The following is a 24,535-nucleotide window of genomic DNA, read 5'->3' as shown; positions in this document are numbered from 1 at the left end:
GGGAGCGACCCACCCGGGCCCGCGCGTTCTTCCTCGGATCATTTTCCGGGACGCGGTACCGCAGAGCGCGGCGGCCTGGACTCCGCTGTCAGTGTGCCAAGTAGCCAAGGAGCCAAAAGCAGCCGCTTGTACTTCGTCTGATCTACCTTTGAAACTAAGGTCGAGAGAGGAGAGCTCCAGGTCCCAGTCGAGGCAGACAGAGGACAGCTTGGCACAGTGACCAAGACAAATGCATGTATCCAATCAGCACATACTGAGTGTATGGTAATGCATCAGAAACTATTCTAGGTGCTGGGGATACAAGGACAAGAGGCTTTGGATCAGTTTAAAGTTAGCAGAGACTTGCATGAGGGGATAGCAGTGAAGTTAGGTATTGGTTCAGTGGTAGCATTCTTCCCTTCCACGTGGGAGGTCTGGGTTCTGATTCCTGGCCAATGCAATGTCCTTATGTTGGGGCTTCCCAGGTGGCACAGTGGTAAAGAAATCTCTGCCAATGCTGACACAAGAGAGCCGGGTTTGATCCCTGGGTGGGGAAGATCCCCTGAAGAAGGAAATGGCAACCTGCTGCAGTATTTTTGCTTGGAAACATCCCAAGGACCAGTCCATGGAGTCACGAAGAGTCGGACATGACTTAGCCACTGAGCACATGCACGGGTGAAAGGGGTCTGTGCAGAACGCAGAGGACAGAGGGTGCAGGAGAGAGGGAGGGATGTGAAGACAGAGGTGAACCGCAAGGGACTCAGCCACACATATACATGCATACATTCTCCCCCAAACTCCCCTTCCATCCAGGTTGCCACATAACATTGAGCAGAGTTCTATGTACTTGCTATACGTTAAGTCCTTGTTGGTTATCATTTTTAAATACAGCAGTGTGTACATGTCAATCCCAAACTGGGTTGGGGTGGGGGGAGGGGGTAGTGGGTGAGGGGGTTGATGATGCAGGAGAGCAAAGGAAGAACTGTTGGTAGTGATGTTTTGAGAAGCTGAGCAGAGCTGAGATTTAGTGTGCAGGGGAGAGGTTGGCCTTTGCTAAGATATGGCCAGTTTATCAGTGATACCAGGAAGGAAGTAAAAATTATTGTGCCAGACCCAGAAGGTGTGTAGATGAGAGCCTGGCTGTAACTTTGCAGAGTTCAGGAGGCCAAGGAAATGAAGTCAACAGGATGTGGGTGAGGAAGAGAGAAACCAGAGGGTGAGCAAGCCAGAGGGGAGAGGGGGGTGAGTTTTAAGCATGAAACTCTTAATTATGATGACAAGGATCAAGTAAGGGGAAGGATGGGACATAGGGGACAGATGGAGGTCCAAAGAAGGCAAGAGGGGGTGGAATTCAGACTACAACTGAGGAGTAGAAATGATGAATTGAGATAGCCTGAGAGCTTGGAAATTATATAACAAAAAGAGAAGCGGAGTGTCCTCCCACAGTGTCGAATTTTCCTTCCCTTTGAGCCCCTTTTCTTGTCCTGGAGGGGCATAAAGCAGCGAAGGACCTAGAAGGTAATGCCAAGTGAAGGACAACTCTGGGACCCTGCATTATTTGGTTTTCTCCGCGGGAGCCTGCAGATGGCTCAGGCCCTCCGGGATGCTCCAGAAGAAACCCTTACACGTGGCGCTTTCCGCCACGCCCACCAGATGGCAACCTCGACTCACGCTGGCGACTCACACCCGACCGCGCCCGTGTTCACTTAATTGAGTTTTTGAGATCTTGACCATCATTGAGTTTAACGCTTTTCCTTCCTTCCCCTTTCCCTTCTGCCCTCTCCGTTCTGAGAAGTTTTCAGTCCAAGTTTGCAGGCGCGGGTCGGGGATGGTGGGGTTGGGGGTATGCACGCACTTACCTGCGGGACCCACCAAGACAGGGTCCCGTGGGCAATAGAAACACAAACCCTTTTGCGAGGCTCAATCGGATGGTGGTAAACAGAAGAGGAAGCCAGAGATGGGACTGACCAAGGACTAGGAGGCGACTAAGATGTGGAAGTCAAGGGAGGGAACCTCTAGAAAGAGGAACACATGGGATATCTGTAGAGGAGCGGACTGAGGTGAGGGATTGGGGAGAAGAAGGTGACAGGTGTGATCTTGGTTTAGGGGGACACGGAGAGCGGGAAATCCTGGAGCCGAGAAAGGCCAGAGGCGCCATGTGGTGACCAGAGGGGGCCTACCGGCCACTGAGGGCTTCCAGAGGAAGCAGCCCAGAGCCTGTTTGAACACCCTGAAGACAATGGGAAAATACAAGGAAAGTTCAGGAGGAGAGAAGTAGGGTCTGAGGTGCGAGTCCTTAACACTGGGTCAATTTGGCCAAGGCTCCTACCTAGTAAGAAGTGAGACCTCATCTTAAACTTTATTGTAGCCCAGGAGCACTCATCTCAGTTCCCCACGTCATTAACTGCTGCTGAATAATTCGCAGAAGAATACCCCGACAATGCTGGAAAGACTCTGAGTTGGCTTTTTGTCCATAGTGATTTCTGGCTTTTTCTATTGTGCAGTGTTTGTCAATAGCCGCTACTTTGAAAGCATCTTAAAACTAGAATGCAATGTATGTTACTTTAAAACTTCCTAGCTTCAGATTTTCTGGTTTCACTCTCTTTTTACTTTTTCTGATTCCCTAGATGCCAGTGCCCGAGTCATTCTCATACTTATTCCCAAGGTAATAATACATTTTGTGTCTAGCCGCAATTTCAGTTTCCACATTTGGCAATGCATTTGGACAAAGTCAAAGCATGTGAGAGGAAGACTGATGCAGATGGTTGCTTTGCTCTTGAAACTGGTAACATGTAGTTCTAATTATCTGGAGAAGGATCGGCAGCCCACTCCAGTGTTCTTGCCTGAAGAATCCCATGGACAGAGGAGCCTGGTGGGCAGCAGTCCATGGGGTCGCAAAAGAGCTGGACATGACTGAGCAACTGAACAACCGCAATTCTAATTATGTCAGCTGAATGCTATTTATAATGTCTTTCTTTTTGAAATAAAATTATGTGCCAAAGCTAAAAATGGTAATGCAAATAGGATATTAGGGTGGTCTGAGTTCATCAAATAGAATTAAGTTGAAATCTTCGAAAGATTCTAATACATTGCAAAAAAGAGTCTAAAGAACAGTGTGGTTCCCAGAAGGAAAAAAATAATTGTATTGATGTTTAAAATAACACTATTTCTTAATAATTAAAAATGACAAAAAGTTTTCGGTTCCTACAGACATCTTAATCCTTACCAAGTCCATTGTCCACAGTGAACAGCAGGAGCTCACTGTAAGTTCAACATGTCCCCAGAATGTCACATGAATTATAGTGCCACAAAAACTGATTTCACCTCTTAGGAGAAAAGGTCACATCCTAACAGTTGTAAGGGATGAAAAAGGAGCCTAAGCAGAAATTCACCAAGAAGTTGATTGGGAGTAGAACAGATAGAGTAACTAACCAAGGACTATTTCCTGCCATGAGAGTGACTCATTCTTTAGGACCAGCCAAGGGACCACCCCAGTCTTTAACAGCCAACTACCAAGCAGAAGCATGCTATGCCTTTTCAGCCCTCATGGACACATGCAGAATTTTGTCTTCAGCTGCTTTTCTGCAATTCTTAACTTAGTTTCAACAACAAATCAGTAATGTTTCCTATTTGGGGCAATAAAATTAGTAATTTAGAGAAAGATAATCTCAGTGTTTTCTAAGATCCAGTTTATGTCTTTTCCTAAATTTTAGTTACTGGAGTAATAGACAATTTCTTTAAAGCCTGTCAGTATCAAAGAAATTTGAAATACGATTAAGGATACCCTTGCCCTCTACCAAAGGTAGACTGTTATCCAGTTATGGTCTCCTTTCTTTGTTGTTAAAAAAAAATGGTAGTGAAAATTGTTCCATAGACTTTTTTCCAATCTTATGACTGGTCAAGACTGATAACAATAGGTAGATGAAAACAAAGATAAAATCCACTAATTAGAGACTTCTTGTTGTTCCAATAAGACAAAAAAAAATTTTTTTGCCACAGCTAAACCTGGTACCTTGCAAAGAAATATCCATTTATAAAAATGTTTATTAAATTTCCCAGAGAAAACTCAATAGTTCATAGGCATAAGCTTGAAAAATATCTTAGTGTGATAAGCACCCTCCATAGAGAGAAGTTTTATTTAAATAATCACAGTTATTAAAGAAGTGTAAGCAGGACTCTAATGAATGAATGTACTAATAGTTGTTCTCTAATAATAATCAAACTCCATAGCATCTAGAGGATTTTTTTCTAGCAGATTTTTACTCATTATGTTTTCAAAAGTATATTTTAATTTCAATGGAGAAAAGATTTTAAATAAGTTTATTTTCACAGTCTGCATCAAGTTAGCATTACATTGTCTTAAAATGCAGAGTTTAATTTGAATTGAATAGGCAACAATGAAACTGAGAAATATATTTTAAGTAAGGCTTCAAAGGAGATATTTACATTCAACTGCTGAAATCCCAACTTACTATCAAATAGCAATATCTTTGCTCTGTTTCTAAGGCCTACTCTGATGCTAACTTTTGTACTTCTAGCTCCTGGACTTTCACCTTCTGGGAAAACAACAGATTATGCCTTCGAGGTAGATCTAATTATTCATTCTTTTTAAAAAATATTTATTTCTGTATGTATAATATTTGGCTGCCAGATTTTCGTTGCAGCAAGTGGGATCTTTTTTTAGTCGTAGCATGCAAACTCTTAGTTTTGACATGTGGGATCTAGTTCCCTGACCAGGGATTGAACCCAGGCCTACTGCATTGGGAGAGCAGAGTCTTAGACACTGGACCACCAGGGAAGTCCCTATTCATTCATTCTTTTATGAATGACCTGAAAAAATACAACCAGAGTATTTCCCTAATGCATTACTATCTCATTTGAAGTCTGTTATTAATTGATGTTCCCTAACCTTATTGTTTGATCAGCACCTATTTAGCAAAGTATTTTGTCAGGATAATGGAATATAAATATTCTGGTAACATGAGTAATGCCTAGAATACTGTCTTCTGTACAGCCATTAAAACAGGACAGATTCCCAGTTCTACAGACTCCATCTTATATGTTGTATGATGAATCTTCTTTAGTTTTGTAACTATAACAGCCCCCCAAAGAGGTTCAAGTAATCTTTGAAGCAGGAATAAAAGAACAATTAATTCTGATGAGTTTTTTTTATCATACTGTGATTACATAATTATATGTTAAATCTCTGTCTCCTCCTAGTTTAGGGATCATAAATTAAAATGTGACCAGAGGCCTGACAGTTAATCATTCCAGGCGCAGACTGGGACGATGGGGCTGAGCTGGCTGAGAGTACAGGCCCATCTGAAGGGTGCAATCTGCCCTTAGCCCCACTTGGTTGCTGCCACACTGGAATGCAGCCAGTACTGCCTGATTGAGGTCTTCCCAGGTGGTGCTAGTGGTAAAGAACCCACTTGACAGTGCTGGCGACATCAAAGACATAGGTTCGATCCCTGGGTAGGGAAGATCCCCTGGAGGCAGGCATGTCAACCCACTCCAGTATTCTTGCCTAGAGAATGCTATGGTCAGAGGAGCCTGGTGCACTACAGTCTATGGGGTTGCAAAGAGTCGAACATGACTGAAGCACCTTAGCGTGCATACATGCTGCCTGATTATTCAAGAGAGATAGAAATCCAGATGGTCATATTGTTTTGTTTTGTTTTTTTCCTTTAATTGGATAATGAGAGTTACTATCCAAACCAAAAAAAGAAATCTAAACATAATATGGTTCAAACAAAGCATGTCTCCAGGCCAAAAGTAACCCATCATCCATCAGTATAAAAGCTCTTCTCTCGGCTGTAAACTATGAAGCCATGTTTGTCTTCTTCATAGCTGTATTACCAGAGCCTAGCACATGCCTGGAACATAGCAGACACTCAGCAGTGTTGGTTGGATGAATGGATGGATGGACGGAGGGACAGATAAATGCATGCAATAGGGGTTGGAGAGATGAATGGTTGGATGAGTGGATGAAGGCATGAAAAATACACAAAGACAACATTAACATTGGAAAATAAGATACTGAAGAATTAATTTAGGTGTGGAGGCAAGAAGAGACAGGCATGTCAAGCTGAGGAAACAAATGAGGATTATGAAATGTTTGGGGGAAAATACATAATTCTAGTGTATCTGGAAGGAATGTTTGCTTAAAGAAGTGTGATGTGTGTGAGGCCAGTTGGGGTGACTTAGAAGGCCATGCTGGGGCATATATACTTTATTATCTAGACAATGAGGAAGTGTTTCAGGGTTTTAGAAATGAAATAATCAACTCTCCAAACACCTGTCACCTAAATCTTTTATTTTTCCTCAGATGGCTGTTTCAACTATTAGATATGGAGCAGGAGTTACAAAGGAAGTGGGCATGGCAAGTATTTAAGATTTCTACAGTCTTCTACTATAAATGTTAGATATATTTTACAACAAGCACAGATTAACAACTGTTGGTCCTTTGTTTTAATCTCATCTGATCTCAGAAGCTAAGCAGGGTCAGGCCTGGTTGGTCCTTGGATGGGAGTCCTTTATTTTGGACTTAATGTTAATTTTGTGAGAAGTGTCTATTACATTTCTTGTGCAATCAAACTTAACTTATACGTTATTTTTCTTATTGTAGGACCTACAAAGCATGGGTGCTAAAAATGTTTGTTTGATGACAGACAAGAACCTCTCCCAACTCCCTCCTGTACAGACAGTGATGGATTCCCTAGTGAAAAATGGCATAAACTTTAAGGTTTATGATCATGTGAGAGTGGAACCAACTGATACAAGGTATTCTTTTATTGTTGTTAAATTTACTTTAAGCGGAAGCCAATACATATCAGTGCTGATTGAAACTTGCCCCAGGCCTGACTGTATAGCCCTCCAGGCTCCTCTGTCCTTGGAATTCTCCAGGCATGAATACTGGAGTGGGTTGCCATTTCCTTCTCCAGGGGATCTTCCCGACCCAGGGATCAGATCCATATCTCCTGCATTGCAGGTGCATTCTCCTCTGTCTGAGCCATCAGAGAAGCCCTATTTAATGGCATGGCAATTTATTTCTGGAAGTCCTGACATAATGGCATTCATTTTCCCTTCTCCAAGCTTCATGGAAGCCATTGAATTTGCCAAAAAGGGAGCTTTCGATGCCTTCCTGGCCGTGGGTGGCGGTTCCACCATAGACACCTGTAAAGCCGCTAATCTGTATTCATCCAGCCCTGACTCTGACTTCCTAGACTACGTCAATGCCCCCATTGGGAAGGGAAAGCCTGTGACTGTGCCTCTGAAACCTCTGATCGCAGGTAAACACTGTCTGTTTATTTTGCAATTGACAAGAGGCCTTAGGAAAGATGTTGGTTGTGGTGTTTAGGTGCTGAATTGTGTCCTCCTCTTTTGCGACCCCATGTACCATACTCCTCCAGACACCTCTGTCCATGGGATTCTCCCAGGCAAGAATACTGGAGTGGGTTGTCATTTCCTTCTCCAGGGGATCTTCCCAATCCAGTGATCAAACTCGCATCTCCTGCATTGGCAGGCAGATTTCTTTACCATTGAGCCACCTGGGAAGTCTCTGGTCTTCATTACTGCACAGACAGAGGCAGTTTGGGTCAATGGTAGGGGTCTGCAGAGCTCAGCTATGAAGTCACTTTTTGGAGGATAAGGAAGGTCAGTGTTTATAGATGCTCAGACCCCTCTCTGGGCAGGCCTGTCTTCTGAGCCCTTCTCTGTTTTGTCCCACTTTGGCATCTGGGAGTTTAAGGGGAAGGTTTGCTGTCATTTCTCTGGTGTTGACTCGACCCTTTCTTCCACATGATGGCTCCTCAGCTGACCTGGGGCTTTGTCTGCCCCGGGACATGTGGCCAGCATAGCCTTGTCACGCTGGACGACATCTGCTCGGTGGCAATACAGGACACAGACACGCAAACCCAAATCATGCTCCCTCGTCTGATCCACACAGACCTGGGGATCTTTTGGTCTTTTCTTTCCTCCATTTTATTGCTGTCGGCACATCACTGTTTAAAGCCTTACAGCTCAAATGCCCTAACTGGAAAATATCAGCATAAACTCTTGTCTTCTATCTTCCCCACTCCTCCCCTAGCCCCATTGTGCTGGGACAGGAGTGAGTTGACAGCAGATGAACGGCTTTGACGTGAACAACGGATCAGTGGGGCGCAGCATAATTGATGTCTGGAGATTGGAGCCCTGTGGTGAAACTGTGTCAGTATCACACAGAGGGGTGATTAGTAAAGTTTAGAAACTTGACTGAACTGCAAAACCGCAGAGCCCAGCAAAGGCAGGGTGTCACTGTGCTTGCTGCCAAGGGGGAATAAAGATGTCTTTTAGAGATGGCAAATATGAGCTTTCTTCCCAGAGATGGAAAGAGGTCTGCTTTTGAATTCCAAGCTGCAGCTGCTTAAACTCTGGCCCTGAGGGAGACCAGGGCTCCCAGAGTGACTCCCTGTTAATACAGAAACAGATACCACATGAACACATTAAACACACATGTGCATAATACAAACGTGGATGTGGTACATACATGCTGAGCATACATACATGTTAGCACCATATGGACATCAGACATACATGCTGACACAGATACAAGCATCATGCATACATATCAAGTATACATGCATTAGGTTTACATGCATGTTAATGTAGGCATGTACCTCACATATACTGAGTATTAATGCCAGCACACACACATTAAAGACAGATGCCAGAAAGCCAATGCCAGCACAGGTATCAGAGCTATTCCTCACATGTTAATGCAGACACAGTCATACACATCAAGCATGTGTGTGCTAAGTTGCTTCAGTGGTGTCTGACTCTGTGACCCTAAGGTCCATAGCCCGCCAGGCTCCTCTGTCCATGGGATTCTCCAGGCAAGAATACTTGGGTTGCCATGGGTTGGGAGTGGGTTGCCGTGTCTTCCTCCAGGGGATCTTCCCGACCCAGGGATCAAATCCATGTCTCCTGCATTGGCAGGTGGATTCTTTACCACTAGCACCACCCGGGAAGCCATCCACATTAAGCATACATACATGTTAACACAGATACACATCAAGTGAGTAGACAAGAGCAACAAAGCTTTCTTCTCTAACTTTGCTCCTTATCTTCTGAGGCTGAATTAAATATCTCCACTGACCTTTATTTAGATGCGCTATTAAAATTAATTTTTTTGTTGTTCAAGTTCCAACTACCTCAGGCACTGGGAGCGAAACTACCGGAGTTGCCATTTTTGACTACGAACACTTAAAAGTAAAAACTGGTAAGAACTTCCTCTATAAATGTTTTTTAGTTCTCTTAGCTTTCAATTCCACACCCTTTTCTTGAATCCTAATATTTAAAATTCAAAGAGTTACAGAATTAAAGAAAGAGTATGCACACAGACACATGTTCTTTCTTTTCCCAGATACATATAAGAGTATGAAGCAGTCTAATAATCTTGTTTTTGAGAATTACCTACAAAAGCAGATTGAAATGCCATGAACCAGGGCCATTTTTCTGCCCAAGTTAGTGACTGTATATCAATAACAAATGGTTATTCCCTTTCCCAGCTTTTTTACATTCTAACTCATTTTCTTTGAGATGTGATTTTTAATAATAAAATGTATACTTTTAAGAATCTGGTTTGATGAGTTTTGACAAATATATATACACACATGTACCCACCACCCTAATCAAAATATAGATATTCCCACTGCTCCAGAAAGTTCCCTCATGCTTCTTCCCAGTTAATGTCTCCAGCTCCATTCCCAAGTACCCACTCTTCTGCCGTCTGCCTTCTTTGTCATCTGTTTCCTATCATCTTCTCCAACTCTCAGCTGATCTGGGAGAAATGTCCCTCTCCTTGAGATGGTTCAGCATCCTTCTTCCAGGGCTTTGTAGCAGAACAAACTGGCAATGAACTGCACATTTATGGTAACTTCTCTTTTTAAATTAAATTATATTATCCTGTGACCTTGTTAAAGATACTAATAATAGTAAGCAACACTTAAATTCTCCCTTACATTTTTTTTAAAGACTTCCCCATCATGTTATCTAATGTGGTCCTTACAACATCTCTGGGAGGGATGGAGGCCCTGTGTCACCAGAGTCTGTTCTTACAGAGAACTCAGAGAATCTCAGAGAGAGAACTCAGAAAGGCACAGACATGTACCAGTGTCACGCAGTAAGTCACAGAGCCAGGACCCAAACCAGCAGTGTGCTGGTAAACCAGTTCTCTGGAGTTTTATGAATAAATAAGCCCTGAGTTGTAGTGTTTGCGTGGTATAAATACTCCACTATAGTTACAACCTGGAGCTGGGACCAGATGGGATAGTGGCTTTTGTAAACTGCAGGGAGCTTCAGCTGCCCTGAAATTCCCAGGTTTCTGACTCCAGATCTCTTTCTGCTGCTCCTTGGAAGCAGAAATAAGACCGAATCTTATCTCATATTTTGATTTTTTTAGGATAATTTGTTACCCTAAAGTTATTAGATTTTTTAAAAAATTGTGTCCATACCTGTGGCCTGTGTTGCAAATCCCTGTCTTAGGCATTGCTTCGCGAGCCATCAAACCCACACTCGGCCTGATTGATCCTCTGCACACCCTGCACATGCCTGGGCGGGTGGTCGCCAACAGTGGCTTCGATGTGCTCTGGTAGGTACCCAGGCCCCCTGCAGGGGCTCTTTCGGGGACTCGGGTCAATGCACAGCACTTGACTGCTGAAAGCACTTACTAAGCTCTCAGTGATTGTGCTCCACAACCACCCTGGCTTTGGCTGTCATTATCTCCTTGCCTGGATGACAAGGCTGAAACTGTAGAGAGGAGGTGAGGTCCTGGGTGAGTCACAAAGCTGCTGGACCGGCCCAGCCACAGCTGCAACCACGGGATCAGAGAGACAGGTATGCAGCATCTCAAGCCCACAGCACCGCCTCTGCTGCATCAACCCAGGGCCCCCGGGCTGCAGCCAGAGGAAGAGAGCAGGGACAGGAATGTCCACTTCCTGAGCTGGACAGGCTCACTGTCGGCACTTACACGTCATCACTTCCCCACATCTCTGTGCCAGGCGGAAAAGAAAACTGAACTGGAGACGTTTAGCAACTCGCCCAGAGCCACAGCCTGTGTTCTCCTGGCTTTAGCTGCCATGTGCTGATGGCTCCCACATCCGTGTTTCTGCTCAAGTTCTGGGCACTCTGTTCCAGTGGCATCACAGGGACCCACGGGCACTTCACATTCAGCCGGCCCCAAAAGACTACCATCCATTTACACATGTATATTTCTTCCCCCATTTTAACATCTCTGAAATCAGGGCATATCTGTATATCTGCGGCATGCAGTATGGTTTTCTTCTTCAGTGGTACTTTTTAAAAATGGTGCATCTTATAATGCATGGCATCTTGGAGTTGATGAAATCTGACCATTCTCTCACCACCACCCCCTTACCCCTCACAGCTTCTCCTCCTGGGTTCCTTACCCTAGTGAGCAGCAGGACATAGTATGAGCTTATCCCTTGTCTCGTGCCTACACCTAGCCACAGAGCTCACCCTCATCTGCTTGAATCTCTCCCATCTGCTCCCTGCTCTCAAGCTTTATGGTCCCACCTCAGTTCAAGCCTGGATCCAGTGCAGCAGCCTCCTCATCAGTTTTCCTGCTCACATCCCATACTCCTTCCATCTGTCCTCCATACTGGCCTCAAGAAGCTTCCAGAATGCAATATGACCACTGCACACATACACACACATGCCCCTCTACCTTATCAGTCTCTCATTGCATTTCCACACCTCCTGTCTAAAGCCAAGTTTCTTTGGCCCTGGACTATCCCCAGTGCTCAGCTCAGCTCTTTATCTGCTTGGAGAAGTCATCCTTCATTTCCACTGGGGCATCCTGCCCTTGATGGAGCCTTTGCTGACTGCCCCGCCTCCTCAAGAACCACTCTGCTTTGCTCCTCCCCACTGGGGGGCTGTGCCTTGCTTTGGAGATGCCCCTCTCTGCATGCTGTCTCTCTCACCGTACTGTGAGCTTGGCGAGGACAGGACCATCTTACAGACTTCTGCATCCCTGTCCCTTAGCAAAGGGGCTGTCACGTCATAGGTACTCAGTTAACACCTGCTGAGTAAAATTCACACGAGCAGGGGGCAGCAGAGTTCGGGTTCATGTCCAGGTCTATCCCAGTCCATGGTCTGCTTTTCTCACTGCATTACACTGCCTGCCAAGAAATGGGAGAAAACTGTGTCCAACTCCATCCTGGTCGATGTTGTCAGTGCTTTGGAGAGTTGTCCTCTAATAACTTGGAAATAAGGGAAATGAGATTACCCTCCCTAGCTGGGAACTGCATAATAAATATATTAATATAACAGACCAAAGCAGTCACGTGTAAGTGAATGACCCACAGACCCAAAGATTTTGCTGTCAATCAGAGGGGAGGGGAGTGAGTTCAGAACAAAAGACAGTGATGGCAGCGGCCCTTCCAAGGACTGACCACTGGAGAGCACACGTGGTCCAAGGAGAAGTCTGCCCCCGAGGCCCAGTGGCCTGTACTGAAGATGGACATACCCATATATTCAACCTTAGAAGCAGTGACCCTGGTTAGGGCTCCATGGGCCTTGTGATCATAAATTAGCATCCACAGCTTTGACAACAGGGAGAATAGATGTCATCTAGAAGACTCAGATGTCTGCCTCCCTCAGAGGTTCTATTTTCTCTCTTTTTTTTTCTTTCAAAATACATTTTATTAATGGCATATGGAATTTAAAGTGAAGCAGTTTCTTTCCAGAGAGAAAGTAAGCCCTGACAGGTTATAAAAAAATGAGCAGATATGTCATAGCAAAAATACCGTCTCCAGTGTAAAGAGGCTAATAGGAATACTCTCCACCAAGGAAATGACTTTCTTTACCATGCTGACCACAGTGGACACCTAGTGGGTTCCACCCACAGCACTGGACAGTCATGGACAGAGGTTCTATTTCTTGTTGGAAATCAGTAATCAGACTTCCAAGTTTTACACAGTTTCCCTGGTAGCTCAGGTGGTAAAGAGTCTGCCTGCATGTGGGAGACCTGGGTTTGATCCCTGGGTCGGGAAGATCCCCTGAAGAAGGAAATGGCAACCTACTCCAGTATTCATGTCTGAAAAATCCCATGGATGGAGGAGTCTGGCACGCTACAGTCCATGGGGTCACAAAGAGTTGGACACAACTGAGCGACTAACACTTCTGTGAGCTCAGTTCAGTGAATCTACCCCTGAAAGACAGATCCAGTCTTGGGCCCAGAATCCAGATACACAATGGGCAGAGGTTCAACTCTCCACCTTGGCAGGCTTGTTACCACCCCTCCACCCCCCACGTGGACACCTCCTTACTGCTTTGCCCACATTTCCTATTTAGAACCACAAACCCATAGCTTTTGTCTACCAACTAATTCTTTTTGAAGTTCTAATACTTTGTTTCAAAAGATGTTATCTGCCTCTCACATGTAGAGGAAAGTAAACTCTCCATTCTAAGACTGAGACTGTAACTCACACACACAGTTCATGTTACACTGTGTTCCCAATGAGTCACTGATCTGGATGATTATGTTTATTCCCATCTTCTGCACTTGATTAGCTAGAATTCATGGCAGGCTGGTAGGTAAAGAAAACTCTGATACTTTGTTCTTAAAATAGCCAACCCTGAATTTAGGGCCTATAGGAAAAAGAAGTAGATTTTTTTTCAGGCCAAGCATTAATAATAATGGTGAATGATAAACTTTACAAAGTGCTGCTACCATATGCTAAGTAATTTACATGTGTCAATTTTCACATCAGCACCATGAAGAAAGACATACTATGAGCTATCCTCATCTTAGAATCACGAGGTGGATGGTGACTCTGCTGGTCCCAGGCCCACAGTGGGAAAGCCTGGTGCCAGAATTCACACCTGGGAGCTGACCCACTGCACTGCACTCTTATTGGAGGCTAGTATAACTATTATGACCCTCCTTGGATAAGTAATATGGTATCTGATAAAGGGAGGATTTAAAATGGTAAATATACTTTAGAAGGAAGTCATTTTTCAGATTTAATGCTTTTCTTAACACAACTTAAATGTTTAAAAATTCAACATTATAAAGATATATTGGTGCTAGAAAGGAACCATATGTAATCTTAACACATTCTGGTCAAAAACACAGTAGTGCTGTTAATGTCAACTTCACTGTGTTGTTCTTCAGTCACTCGGTTGTGCCTGACCCTTTGTTACCCCCATGGACTGCAGCATGCCAGACTTCCTGTCTTTCACCGTCTCCTAGAGTTTGCTCAGACCCATGTCCATTGAGCTGATGATAGCATCCAACCATCTCATCCTCTGTCACTGTGTTAATTTTATAATAAGTGATGACTGTCATGGACAAGAAACAGATTAGTGAGAGGCCTTGTGATTATCAGCACTACAAAGGCATATCCACGGGGGAGTGAGAACCAAGCATTCCGAGGCAGTTTGTGATCTGAATGAAGGGAAGGAAAAAGAGGATGCTTTCAACTGTGTATTTTCACTATTCCCTGCTAGCCACGCCCTGGAGTCCTACACTGCACTCCCGTATCACATGCGGAGCCCCTGCCCTTCAAGCCCCATCACTCGGCCAGCCTACCAGGGCAGCAACCCCATCAGTGACATCTGGGCAGTCCACGCACTGCAGATCGTTGCCAAGTATCTGAAGAGGTATGTTGTCCAGAAGGGACAGAAACAGGGCAAAAAAAAACCAGTTTCCACCTTCATGAAATGTGGCTCGCTAGATCCTGAAATGTCCTGAGCAAGCCTGTTCACCCAAAAAAGCAGTCACTGTGCATACAGAAGTACCAGAGACCAGCAACCTCTGGAGGGAGCCCCAAGGGGACAGATGAAAACCAGATCCCTCGATCTAGAAAGGCAAAGCCCAGGATGGGGACAACATGGGAGCCTGATTTATAAAGGATGCAGCTAGGTTTTTTACGGGGCTTCCCAGGTAGCGCTAGTGGTAAAGAACTCACCTGCCAATGCAGGAGACATTAGAGATACAGGTTTGAAACCTGGGTTGGGAAGATCCCCTGGAGGAGGGTATGGCAACCCACTCCAGTATTCTTGCCTAGAGAACCCCATGGACAGAGGAGCCTGGCAGGCTACAGTCCATGGGGTCACAGAGTCAGACACAACTGAAGGAACTTAACACAGCACATGCAGAAGGTTTGTTCATCAAAACCTCAAAACCAAAGCTGAGGGAGGTCCTTTGAGATTTGGTCACCAAGGGCAGAAATGAGAACCACGAGACAGATGTTGGTCCTGCCCCGTCAGGCCTTGTCCAGGAGCACACAAGGTCAACCCATAAGCAAATGCACATGAACCTCAGTTTAAGAAATAAATGTCAGGTCTTCCCTGGTGGTCCAGTGGTTAAGACTCGGCACTTCCTCTGCAGGGGGTGCAGGTTTGATCCCTGGTCAAGGAACTAAGATTCCACATGTTGTGTGGCACACCAAAAAGAAAAAAGAAAAAAATGTGTAGACAGAAAAGTCTTCCTGAAAAGATTCCCACAAGATTTTGAAAGATTTATGCATGAAACAGCCCTAATAGGCTCATGAGAGAGCAAAGATACACTTAGAGATGAAAAGTGATCCCTAAGACATTGAGACTTAGGCAAAGTCAAACTCATCTTTGTATTTATACACAACGGAGGGAAAGAAGAGGGCAGGTTTGGTCTAGATATGGCTACAGGGCCTCCTGTGGCTGGAGGGGTGGGGTCTAGGACCACATTTTGCAACAGATCTGGGGGAGGATCACAAACTATCGTGGACTCGAGGGGGCATCAGGGAACATCTGTCTGCATAGAAGCGGATACAGATTATGGCCGGTCAGCATGTGTGGAAGGGACACAGGCTCAGCAGAGCAGCAGTGGGAAGTGAGGGGGCAAAACGGACAGAGGAGAGGCCACAACTCCCCCATCCACTACTTCATCTTGCTATTTGGGAATAAGGAACTGACCCTGGATTTTGGAAAGAGACAGTTGCCTGACTATTCCAGATAAAAGAAGGAGAAAGGCTGTGGCATTTTTATTTCAGAGCAGGAACCCTTATTCCAGGCAGAATCACAGAAAAGCAAGTGGGAAGTGGTTCCTTTGGCTGTCTCAGGCATTCCGCCCTGGGGCAGGGTCCTGGAAGCAGGAAGGCTCAACTACATCTGAAAGCGGCCTTTGAGAATTTGCCTTTCCCATATGGCACTGGGGAGGGATAGAGTGAGCGAAGGCTCGCCCTACAATAACATGCCACTTCCACAGTAAAAAGTATAAAAATAACATGCGGTTTGCAGATACCAAAAGAGGTCTCCAGTGGGTCCAGTTTGGGTGGTGCCACAGAAAGCATGATGTCTGGGCAGCTCGTCAGGCCTGTGGGTACCCCCAGGCGACAGGGACTCACTTCATCTAACTAGCCTAGACCCATGCATCCTGAGCATGTGTTTACTCTAGGTCCACTCACAACCACAGTCAAGGTCATTGACAAGTGAAGAAGAAGAAGGAGTCTCAGGGCACTTTTCTAGAGCAGCTTTTGCAGTTTAAGGGTCAGTGCTTTCTTCCCTTGGTACTCTTATCACATGAGCAGCCTGACGGCATAATATATGCCTTTGCTCCAGCCACTGATGAGAAAATACATTTCCCTTCAATTTTCATCTAGAAGACAAGGTGTCATTTGAATAACTTGCCTAATTTTTCTTCAGTTTGAGTAGTGTTTTTTTTTCCTCCCCCAGATCTTTCTCTAAGGTGGCTCTATATTTCAGTAGGAAATGCCAATGTTGATATGTTATTGTTATGTTTTATATCATCCACAGGGCTATCAGAAATCCTGATGATCTTGAAGCAAGGTCTAATATGCACTTGGCAAGTGCTTTTGCTGGCATTGGCTTTGGAAATGCTGGTGTTCATCTATGGTGAGCAAATCTGAGATTTTATTTCTTCACCTAAGCTATGGCTCTAAAATTTTATTTTAGTGTCTATCATTTGGGATGTGTTGTAAGATTTTAAACATGCTACAGAAAAAAGAAATTTAACTTAGGGTCCCATAATATTTTCTTAGCTCAAATGCAGTTTATTGGGTCATAGATTATTTTTTCTTTTTGGTAACAGCCTTATTGACATATTATTCATACCCTATAAAATTTGCCCATTAAAAATTTATAATTCAGTGGGTTTTAGTATATTCACAAGTTGTGCTACCATTACAATAATCAATTTAGAACATTTTATCACCTTTGAAAGAAATCCCATATATCTTAACTGTCACCCACCAATCCTCCTATACCCCCAGTCTTAAACAACTACTAATCTACTTTGTCTCTATAGATTTGCCTTTTCCAGACATTTTATAGAATGGAAGCAAATGATATGTGGCCTTTTCTGTCTGGCTTCTTAAATTTAGCATCATGTTTCCATGGTTCATCCCATACACATTATCAGTACCTCTTTCCTTTTTCTTGCCAAGTAATGTTCTATTGCATGGATATACCACATTTTATTTACTCATCAGACGATGGACATTTGGGTTGTTTCCACTTTTTGGCTATTATTAATAGTGCTGTTATAAATAATCATGTATAAGTTTTCCTGTGGACATACATTTTCACATCTATGGAGTATATACCTAGGAGTGAAATTGCTGGGTCACGTGGTAACTCTGTGTTTACATTCTGAGGCACTGCCAGGCTGTTTTCCAAAGAGGCTGTACTGTTTTGCATTCCCACCAGCAGTGGATGGGGGTTATGATTTCTCCACATCTTTGGCACCTGTTATGGATTTTTCAAACACCAAACGTAGGATTTTCTTCTTCTGATCTCTCTCAAAAAGAAAGGAATTAGAATATTTGTTGATAGCCCAGAATTAATCTGTTTGATCAGAAATGTATTGGTATGTTGCTTTAAAATTGAAAACCAGTAAACATGGAAAATTAAGAATTGTCCCTTGCCCTGTATGGGAGGGGAGTCTGGAAGAGAATGGATACATGTATGTGTATCGTTGCATCCCTTCGCTGTTTACCTGAAACTATCACAACATTGTTCATTGGCAATATCCCAATACAAAATAAAAAGTTTTTTAAAAGAATTGGCCTTTGCTAGGGAAGTGCAATGAAATGGTCACCCTCAAACTCGGCTGCTGAGAGGAGCACAGATTGGCACCAACTTTCTAAGAAGCAAATGAGCAAAATCTACCCAGAGCTTGGAAAATGTCTCTACCCTTTGCCCCATGAATTCTACTTTTAGGAATGTAGCTGAAAGAAATACTCATGACATGATCAAAGACTTTCCTTATGAGGATATTCATCTAAAAAGTTATTTATAATTGAAAATTTTAAGAATAACGTAAATTCCCAACAGTTTGGGAATGGTTAACTAAATTTCAGTATTCAAAGAATAAACCATCAAAAGTAATGTTTTAAAAGAGTAAAAATTATATGGGAAAGTATTTTTAAAGAATAATAAGTAACTATGTGCATGCATGCTAAGTTGCTTCAGTCATGTTCGACTTTCTGTGACCCCATGGACTGTAGCCCACATGACAGCTCCTCTGTCCATGGAGATTCTCCAGGCAAGAATACTGGAGTGGGTTGCCATGCCCTCCTCCAGGGGATCTTCTCAACCCAGAGATCGAACCTGTGTCTCTTACATCTCCTACATTGGCAGGCAGGTTCTTTACCTCCAGCGCCACCTGGGAAGCCCTAAGTCAACAGCAGTGTTTAAAACTGAATGCACAATGCAATCATAAATTAAAGATATGTGTAAGAAGACTAGAAGGGAATATTCTATAATGGTTATCTTGAAGAAATAGGATTATGGATCATTTTTATTTTTTACAACAAATATATATATAATGGTTAAGAGAAATCAAACTAAAATATTGGATACTGTTAGAAAGGTACTTTAAAAGCTACATGAATCCTTTCATATAGTGGAAGAACACCAAGCCATAATTTCCTGAATACTATGGAGCCTGAAAATGGTAAAGCACGTTCCTATCCAACAACTCAGAGAGCTTATACCTTCTGATCTGCTTTATGAGTGATGACAGGCATGGGGCATCTTTTTTTTGGATAACCATACAATTCACCAAAACACTTCATCTTTCTATGAAATATAAATTTTTTACTAAGAACAAAGTAATCCAATAAAACCCACATTAACAGACTAACAGACCCTTTTACTATTGTAAAGCTTTTCATTTTCAAAATATCAATTGTAAAGATATTAACTTCTCACAGTGTTTATCTCCTGGGTCATCTTATAAACTATTATATTGTCCTATTTGTTCACTAAGAATTTGAGAGTTTTCCCATTAAAACAAACAGAAAAAATCCCCACAAATGAAAACCATGGTGCCTTTTCTCGATAGCCTTACAGACTGAAATAATCATGTATGACTCAGTTCCCATTAGTACGTAGCATTTAAAAGAACGTATTAATCACTGGCAAGATGGATCGCTGGCGGAACAAGCTTGCACGTCTAGCACAGTACATCTTGGTTCATAAAACTCCCACCAACATATTCAGTTTGTGAAGGAGCACATTGCCAAGGCTGTGCCGAGCAAGATAGAAAATGCATACCCTGAAGATTGTTTAAAAAAAAAAACTTCAAAGTGAATTCTTGATTTCTTCAAGATCATAAGGTTAACCAATGTGCTCAAGGAGCAACTTCTATGTCGGTACTTTTTAATGGCGTGTAGTTCTATCAACATTTGATTTTGAACATTTCAGTAGTTTTGTCAATGAATATGCCAAATATCAATTGCATAATAATATATCCTTATAGGAATCAAAGAAAACAAAACATCTAACCTTGTGGGTTAATGATACTGTCAAGAGACTGTGAGGGGCTCTTCCATAAGAGTATCTTTGTATTGTTAACTTAAATTACTGTTAGATGTATATCAATATAAGGACTTTATTTTTTTTCTAGCCATGGAATGTCTTACCCAATTTCGGGCTTAGTGAAGACTTATAAAGCAAAGGATTACAATGTGGATCATCCCCTGGTGGTAAAATCATAATAAATGCCTTAATTTAATCTTAGATTCCTGTCAATTGCCATCAGTGTTTTTTGTCAATTCTTGATTGTTTGGAATACAGGATAAAGTAATTTAATATCTAGAATATTAGGCTGAAGACCAGCCTTGCCCCAGCAGTCACCATGTTTCCTTTCTCCCCAGCCTCATGGCCTTTCTGTGGTGCTCACCTCCCCAGCAGTGTTCACATTTACATCACAGATGTTTCCTGAGCGGCACTTGGAAGTGGCAGAAATATTGGGTATGAACCGTTCATCATAACTCTGTGACCCACATCTATGGAGCGTTTCCTAAGATTGTTTCTGAAGATAAGCCATAAAGACTAATACCAAAAATACTGATTTGAGATAATCTAATAATAAAATGCCAGTGACCTTCCCAGATTCCTATCTAGCACTACAATTCTGTAATTTTGTTTCTAAGAGTCTATTAGCAATGAAATGGAACTAGGTATTTCTTACTTTAAGTTTATAGTAATAATATTTCCACTGTTTTTATCTCCAAGGAAAGTTAAATTCTGTATACTATTCATGTTACTAATGATTCTTGTTTTAATAGGAAATAAAGTGAGTCTAAATCAGGAAGTAACAGTAAATTCCCAATTATAGAGAACCTAAACAACTAGAAACTTTATAAAAAGTTCCCCAGAGAAGAATCTGTTTGCTATTCTGTTGATAAATCATGTCTATAATAAGATACCCACAGTGCCTTTTGAATCTTACAAGAAATACATTTATGATCACTTTGTGTGTGTGCTCAGTCGCTCAGTCATGTCTGACTCTTTGTGACCCCATGGACTGTAGCCCACCAGGTTCCTCTGTCCTTGGAATTTCCCAGGTAAGAATACTGGAGTGGGTTGTCATTTCCTCCTCCAGGGGATCTTCCCGACCCAGAGATCAAACCGTCCCCTCTTGCATTGGCAGGCGGATTCTTTATCACTGAGCCACCTGGGAAATTAGCCATTATATACTTTGATTCCCTGTAATCAAAATCAATAATGTATCTTAGATCATTTTAACTTTATACCCATCTGTTCTCTTTCCTACCTTCTCTTTTTTTCTAAAACACTTCTTATGAAAACCTGGAGGTTTGGATGGTGTGTTTTATGGCAGCAATCTTGAGAACATAAAAACCTCATAAACCCCATTTCGTGTGTCACCCTTCACTTAATCCACATTTGAGCTACCGCTATGTAATACAGACTGGTCTTGTCAGGCAAGCTCTACTTTCTGTCCAGCTGCTCTCCCAACTAGCTCTGTATCTCGTTCTATTTATACCTTTTCCTGGATTTCTTAAACAGCTCTCTCTGTCAGAGAACAGAGAGGCTAAACCTAATCTACATGGAGGCACACCATACATACTAGTCTCTTTTTGACCAATACAGAGAAAGTGGACTTGGACTATAGCATGGGGCATTTTGGATAATAAATAGTGCTACAATCTGTTCACAGATTGCTTCCCTTCCTGGCAGTGAACGTGTCCAGCTGGAATAGATGAGGGACAAGGGTGCTAAGGGTTTGGGATTGGTTCTCTTCATCTGAGAACTGTCACTGCCACCCTGGCTGAGGGCAGAACCCCCTGGCCCTTCCAGACTGACATCTCTATGATTGTGTGCATTAATTAGTAATCATGTCCAAATTGTTGTTTAGTCGCTCAGTCGTATCTAACTCTTTGCGACCCCATGAACTGCAGCACGCCAGGTTTCCCCGTCCATCACTGTCTCCCAGAGTTTGCTCAGATTCCTGTCCATTGAGTCAATGATACCATCCAACCATATTCTGCCCTTGCAAATCTCCAACCCTTGGCAGCCTCCTTCCTTATTCACTGATATGATTGAAGTTCACTGCTCAGTCATGCCCAACTCTTGGTGACCCCATGGACTCTTGCCGACCTGGCTCCTCTGTCCATGGGATTTCCCTAGGTAAGAACACTGGAGTGGGTTGCCATTCCTACATATTAAATACTGCTTTCTAAAAGACTCCTTGTTCTTAAATTTGCCCGAAAGGTTCTGTAAAAGATATTTAAAGGAACTTGCCCTTTGGCAACAGAGCCCAAAACAATTCTCTAGCTATAGACAGGAGATATATTCCTTCTCTGGCCATACTGAATCCATTTGTCATCTCATTTTCCTCCTTTCTGGCAGTCAGTGGCAAAGTTTTTTGAACTTCTGTCTTGTTTCACAAGGTGTTTGCACAGGGCTTGTCTTCTTTTCTTCAGCTGTGACTGTGAGAAGGGACACTGAAAGCATAGACCTCTAGATGTCAGCAGATTCCAAGCCCTGAAAGTTACATAAACTGTTTTCTCCTACAGATTTTCTCAATCCTCCTCAGCCAAACGCCAGCCTTCTTTCTTGGTCTCCTTCCTGTGCCTCTTTTCTTGGCTCTGTTCCTCTTCTTCCCACCACACAGCGGGCCAGCTGCCCATTGGAGATGTGAGGGCCAAGTGAGCCCCCAGCCCGCACCCCGGCTCCTCTCTGGAGGGGCTCCCAGGCTGGCCCATCTCTGGCGGGGCTGGCCGCTGGGCCGGTCCTCCACGGGGAGGCACAGCGGTGCCCTTGTCCTGGGGTGAGGGAGCCGGCAGCAGGTTATGTATTCAGCGAGCCTGGGGCTGAATCACACCCAGGGCTGGCTTCCCCCTCTTGCTACAGTCAGTGCTTTGTGTCTTCCAGGAGCTGACACCCGCACTGCCAGGAGGCCAGATGCTGGGCCTGTCTTGGCAGACACGCTGCGGAAATTCTTATTCGATCTGGATGTGGATGACGGCCTGGCTGCCATTGGCTACTCCAAGGCCGACATCCCCGAGCTGGTGAAAGGAACGCTGCCCCAGGTAAGAGACACAGCCATCTTCACTCCTGTCTGAGAAGCACCGAGCTGCAGGAGAGACAGGGTCCATCTGGGGCATCTTAGAGGGGGAGATGGAAACCCAGATCTACCCACACCAGGCAACAGCTCCCCATTTCCCCACTGAAAGGGGTCAAGGCCCCCTCACCCTTCTTCTTCCATAAACTGTGGCTTGTGTGAAGCTTTGATGATGTAACGAAGGGATCCTTTACAAAAATTTAAGACAAAAACAACCAAGCTTATTTCGAGTATAGCAGAATTTATTTCCCTTTTCTCCATTTCTGCTCTTTCAAGAGTCCCCTATGAAACTATATGAAGTGAAAAGGATCACTAATGTTCTTTGCCAGTATAGAGTTACAAATTCTACTACTTTGTGAAGAACAGACATGGCCTTTAAATGAAGATGATGACGAAATCACTTTTTAACTTATTTTAGATCTTGTAGATTCTATACATATACATATGTATACATATCTGTGTCACTTTGGGTCTTATTTTTATGTTCCTGAAGAATTTAAACCTAGCAGCTGTCCTTTACGTGGTAGAACCATAACAGATGTCTCAAGGCTCTTATGAAGAGAGTTTATTCCCCTTTGGATGTTTCCATTTAAGATCAGATACCCAGGTGGTAGAGCACCAGAACCTAATAGCCCAAGACCCTGTTCATTGTAATTTACCATAAAATAGAGAGCTCAGAGCCATGAGATGCCACCATGCTTACCAGGTCCAGAGCACTCACTAAGTCCTCCTATCCAAGATGGGAAAAGCAAGGATCACTTAAACACTGTAAGGATACACAGAAAAGATAGAAACTCTAATTCAAAAAGATAAATGCACCCTGATGTTCATAGCAGCACTACTCACAGTAGCCAAGACACGGAAAAAAACCTAAGTGCCCATCAACAGATGTACTGGCTTAAGAAGATGTGGTACATATATAAAATGGAATATTACTCAGTTGTAAAAGAATGAAATATTGTCATTTGCAGCAACACGGATGACCTAGAGAATATCATACTAAGTGAAGTAAGTCAGACAGAGAAAGACAAATATATGATATCATTTATATGTGGAATATAAAAAAACAATACAAATGAATCTATATACAGAACAGATATAGACTCACAGACATAGAAAACAAAGTTATAGTTACCGAAGGGGAAAGGGAAAGAGGAAGGGATAAATTAGACATACGGGATTAACAGATACAAACTGCTGCTAAGTCGCTTCAGTTGTGTCCGACTCTGTGAGACTCCATAGACGGCAGCCCACCAGGCTCCCCCATCCTTGGGATTCTCCAGGCAAGAACACTGGAGTGGGTTGCCTTTTCCTTCTCCAGTGAACGAAAGTGAAAAGTGAAAGAGAAGTCACTCAGTCATGTCCGACTCTTAGTGACCCCATGGACTGCAGCCTACTAGGCTCCTCCATCCTTGGGATTTTCCAGGCAAGAGTATTGGAGTGGGGTGCCATTGCCTTCTCCAAACAGATACAAACTACTATATATAAAATAGATAAGCAATAAGGATTTATTGTATAGCACAGGAAACTATATTTATTATCTTATAATAGTCTACGGGAAAGTTATCTGTGTTTATATATATGCATGCATGCTATGTTGCTTCAGTCATGTCTGACTCTTGGTGACCCAAGGACTATAGCCCACCAGGCTCCTCTGTCCATGGAATTCTCTAGGCAAGA

The 24,535-nt window shown here is 43.3% G+C and overlaps 1 protein-coding gene across 1 annotated transcript in view; it reads left to right on the top strand.

Annotated features, from left to right (window-relative positions):
• The first annotated feature begins 1,166 nt into the window (after positions 1–1,166).
• ADHFE1 (alcohol dehydrogenase, iron containing, 1) overlaps positions 1,167–24,535 on the top strand; it is a 31,664-nt gene continuing 8,295 nt past the window's right edge. Inside the window, exons 1-13 of the mRNA XM_010848492.1 lie at positions 1,167–1,195; positions 2,607–2,644; positions 4,518–4,564; positions 6,308–6,361; positions 6,608–6,762; positions 7,075–7,271; positions 9,161–9,238; positions 10,504–10,609; positions 14,491–14,643; positions 16,777–16,875; positions 19,892–19,970; positions 20,142–20,238; positions 22,666–22,823. Coding sequence (XP_010846794.1) covers positions 1,167–1,195; positions 2,607–2,644; positions 4,518–4,564; positions 6,308–6,361; positions 6,608–6,762; positions 7,075–7,271; positions 9,161–9,238; positions 10,504–10,609; positions 14,491–14,643; positions 16,777–16,875; positions 19,892–19,970; positions 20,142–20,238; positions 22,666–22,823 — 1,290 coding nt within the window. The remainder of the gene's footprint in view (positions 1,196–2,606; positions 2,645–4,517; positions 4,565–6,307; positions 6,362–6,607; positions 6,763–7,074; positions 7,272–9,160; positions 9,239–10,503; positions 10,610–14,490; positions 14,644–16,776; positions 16,876–19,891; positions 19,971–20,141; positions 20,239–22,665; positions 22,824–24,535) is intronic.

Source organism: Bison bison, unplaced genomic scaffold (assembly GCF_000754665.1).
Source record: "Bison bison bison isolate TAMUID 2011002044 unplaced genomic scaffold, Bison_UMD1.0 scf7180017864267, whole genome shotgun sequence".
Taxonomy (NCBI): Eukaryota; Metazoa; Chordata; class Mammalia; order Artiodactyla; family Bovidae; genus Bison; species Bison bison.
The sequence above is the reverse complement of the archived record's forward strand: the minus strand, read 5'-3'. Positions and strand labels throughout refer to the sequence as shown.